This window comes from Enhydra lutris, unplaced genomic scaffold (assembly GCF_002288905.1).
Source record: "Enhydra lutris kenyoni isolate GAN:26980312 unplaced genomic scaffold, ASM228890v2 scaffoldscaffold10, whole genome shotgun sequence".
In the NCBI taxonomy this organism is placed as follows: domain Eukaryota; kingdom Metazoa; phylum Chordata; class Mammalia; order Carnivora; family Mustelidae; genus Enhydra; species Enhydra lutris.
The window spans coordinates 308,775-312,016 of record NW_019154094.1 but is presented as its reverse complement, the minus strand read 5'-3'; the positions used below and the strand labels follow the sequence as shown (position 1 = coordinate 312,016).

Sequence of the window (3,242 nt, the reverse complement as noted above, 5' to 3'; positions counted from 1 at the left end):
GTAGGTGTTTGCAATCTTTAGATAAGCTATCTAGCTGATCTCCCGCTACCTGAAGTAGTCTCAGCCTGCTACTTCTCCGCCATCTTGACTCCTCCCCCTTCTTTCCATTTTTGATATGATTATCTGTTTTTTGTGTGTTGAGTTTGAGGAATTCCCTTCACCTGTTTCACCCATCCCCTCACCCAACTTCCCTCTGGTAATTAGCAGTTATTTGGTCTCCATAATTAATAGTCTGTACTTAGTTTTACCTCTTTTGCTTTATTTGTTTTGTTTCTCAAATATCAAATATGAGTAAAATAATATACTCTTTGTCTTTTTATGACTGACTTATTTCACTTAGCATTATACCCTCTAGATCAATCCATGTTGTTGCAAATGGCAAAATCTCATTCAATTTATGGGTGGGTAATATTCCAATGCACATATATATATATATGTATATGTATACATATATATATGCATACATATTTGTATATATGTGTAGATACATACCTACATACAAATCTTTTATTTATTTATTATTTTTTTAAAGATTTTTTTTTTTTTACTTATTTATTTATTTGACAGAGTAAGAGAGATCACAAGTAGGCAGAGAGGCATGTAGAGAGGGGGAAGCAGGCTCTCTGTTGAGCAGAGAGCCCTGTGTGGGGCTTGATCCCAAGACCCTGAAATCATGACCCGAGCCAAAGGCAGAGGCTTAAGCCACTGAGCTACCCAGGTGCCCCACATACACAGAAATCTTTATCCATTCATCTTTCAATGGACACTTGGGCTGCTTCCTTATCTTGGCTATTGTAAACAATGCTGCAATACACATTGGGTGCATATATATTTTCAAATGAGTGCTTTTTGTCTTTTTTGGGAAGTGTAATTACATGATCATGTGGTATTCCTATTTTTAACTTTTTGAAGAACCTCATAGTGTTTTCCACAGTGGCTACACCAGTTTGCATTCCCACCAAAGTGCATGAGTGTGTCCTCTTCTTCACAGCCTCCTCAAAACTTGTCATTTCTTGGGGCACCTGGGTGGCTCAGTGGGTTAAGCCTCTGCCTTCAGCTCAGGTCATGATCTCAGGGTCCTGGGATTGAGCCCTGCATTGGGCTCTTTGCTTAGCGGGGAGCCTGCTTCCTCCTCTCTCTCTCTGCCTGACTCTCTGCCTACTTGTGATCTCTGTCAAGTGAATAAATAAAATCTTAAAAAACCTCATCATTTGTTGTCCTTTAATGCTAACCTTTCTGACAGGTGTGAGGTGATAGTCTTATTCATTTGGATGTCACATAGATGGAATTATTTTATTTCCTTTTCAAATTTTCACTTCTCCTATATAGATATGCAACTGATTTTCTGAGGGTTGGTTTTGTATCCAGTTACTTGGTTGAATTAATTTAATAGTTTTGTTAGTGCTTGTGGCATCTTTGGTATTTACTACATATAAGAGCACATCATTTGGGGCACCTGGGTGGCTCAGTGGGTTAAAGCCTCTGCCTTCAGCTCAGGACATGATCCCAGGGTCCTGGGATCGAGCCCCACATCAGGCTCTCTTCTCAGCAGGGAGCCTGCTTCCCTTCCTCTCTCTCTGCCTGCCTCTCTGCCTACTTGTGATCTCTGTCTATCAAACAAAAAAAAGCACATCATTTACACACATAAATTTATTTCTTCCTTTCCAGTTTGGATGCCACTCATTACTTATTATTTCTTTAGTTTCTCTGCCTAGACCTCCAGTGTTATGTTGAGTAGAAGTCAGGAAAGTGGGCATCCTAGCGTGTTCTTGGTCATAGAGGAAAAATGTTCCCTGTATCCCCAGTGAGTACCATGTTTGCTGTGGGTTTTCATGAATGGCTTTATGTTGAGAGTGTTTCCTTCCATTCCTAGTTTTTGGCGTTTTTATTATGTGCCATATAAACATAAACATTAATTGTTTGAAGAATATAGAAAATAATGCACTTGCCAGGTTAGTAGTGCATGATTGTGTCATGCTCTTTCTTTCTTGTTTTTGTAGTCACATCAGTGACATGGAACTGGAGAATGATACACAAATTTCAGAATTTCTTCTTCTGGGATTTTCAGAGGAAAGAGAACTGCAACCCTTCCTCTTTGGTCTGTTTCTATCCATGAACCTGGTCATCATTCTTGGGAACCTGCTCATCATCCTGGCTGTCAGCTCAGACTCCCACCTCTACACCCCCATGTACTTCTTCCTGGCCAATCTGTCCCTTGTAGACATCTGTTTCACCTCCACGACTGTCCCCAAGATGCTGGTGAATATACAAACACAGAAAAAGGTCATAACTTATGAAAGTTTTATCATACAGATGTACTTTTTCATACTTTTTGTAGCTTTGGACAACTTCCTCCTGACTGTGATGGCTTATGACTGCTTTGTGGCCATCTGTCATCCCCTACATTACATGGTCACCATGAATCCCCGGCTCTGTGGACTATTGGTTTTAGTGTCCTGGATCATGAGTGTTCTGCATTCACTGTTAAAAACCCTAATGGTGTTGCAGCTGTCCTTCTGTACAGAGGTGGAAATCCCCCACTTTTTCTGTGAACTCAATCAGATGATCCAACTTGCTTGTTCTGATACCTTTCTTAATGACATGGTGATGTATTGTGCAACTGTGCTGTTGGTTGCTGCTCCCCTGGCTGGGGTCCTTTATTCATACTCTAAGATAGTTTCCTCCATATGTGGGATCTCAACAGCTCAGGGAAAGTACAAAGCATTTTCCACCCGTGCATCTCACCTCTCCATTGTTTCCTTATTTTACTGTACAGGCCTAGGAGTGTACCTTAGCTCTGCTGCTCCCCAGAGCTCCCACTCAAGTGCAATGGCCTCAGTGATGTACACAGTGGTCACACCCATGCTGAATCCCTTCATCTACAGTTTGAGGAATAGAGACATAAAGGGGGCTCTAAATGTATTTTTCAGAAGGAAGCCATAAAAGGGCCATTTTTTTTCAAAAAGTACCTGTTATTGAAGGCTAATGCCTAACAGCCAGAAATTGTTAATCTCTGATAGGGTCATGAAATAAGAACTCAATCCCTGTATTTGTACCCTGGAGAGTCACGTTTTCTTAAGTTCAACTGTTTCATTAAACTTTCTGCTCCTTTTAAAAAAAGATTTTATTTATTTATTCGATACACATAGAGAGATCACAAGTAGGCAGAGAGGCAGGCAGAGAAAGAGGGGGGAAGCAGGCTCCCTGCCAAGCAGAGAGCCTGATGTGGGACTGGATTCCAG

General features: G+C 41.0%; 1 protein-coding gene across 1 annotated transcript; it reads left to right on the top strand.

Annotated features, from left to right (window-relative positions):
- The first annotated feature begins 1,959 nt into the window (after window positions 1-1,959).
- LOC111144082 (olfactory receptor-like protein OLF4) lies at window positions 1,960-2,943 on the top strand. The gene has a single exon (XM_022498189.1). It carries the CDS (start codon window positions 1,975-1,977, stop codon window positions 2,941-2,943), a length of 969 nt encoding a protein of 322 aa, XP_022353897.1. The 5' UTR covers window positions 1,960-1,974.
- The last annotated feature ends 299 nt before the right edge of the window (window positions 2,944-3,242 follow it).

Excerpts from the sequence above, each read along its gene's own strand:
- LOC111144082 (XM_022498189.1), top strand. The coding sequence starts at position 1,975 with ATGCTCTTTCTTTCTTGTTTTTGTAGTCACATCAGTGACATGGAACTG.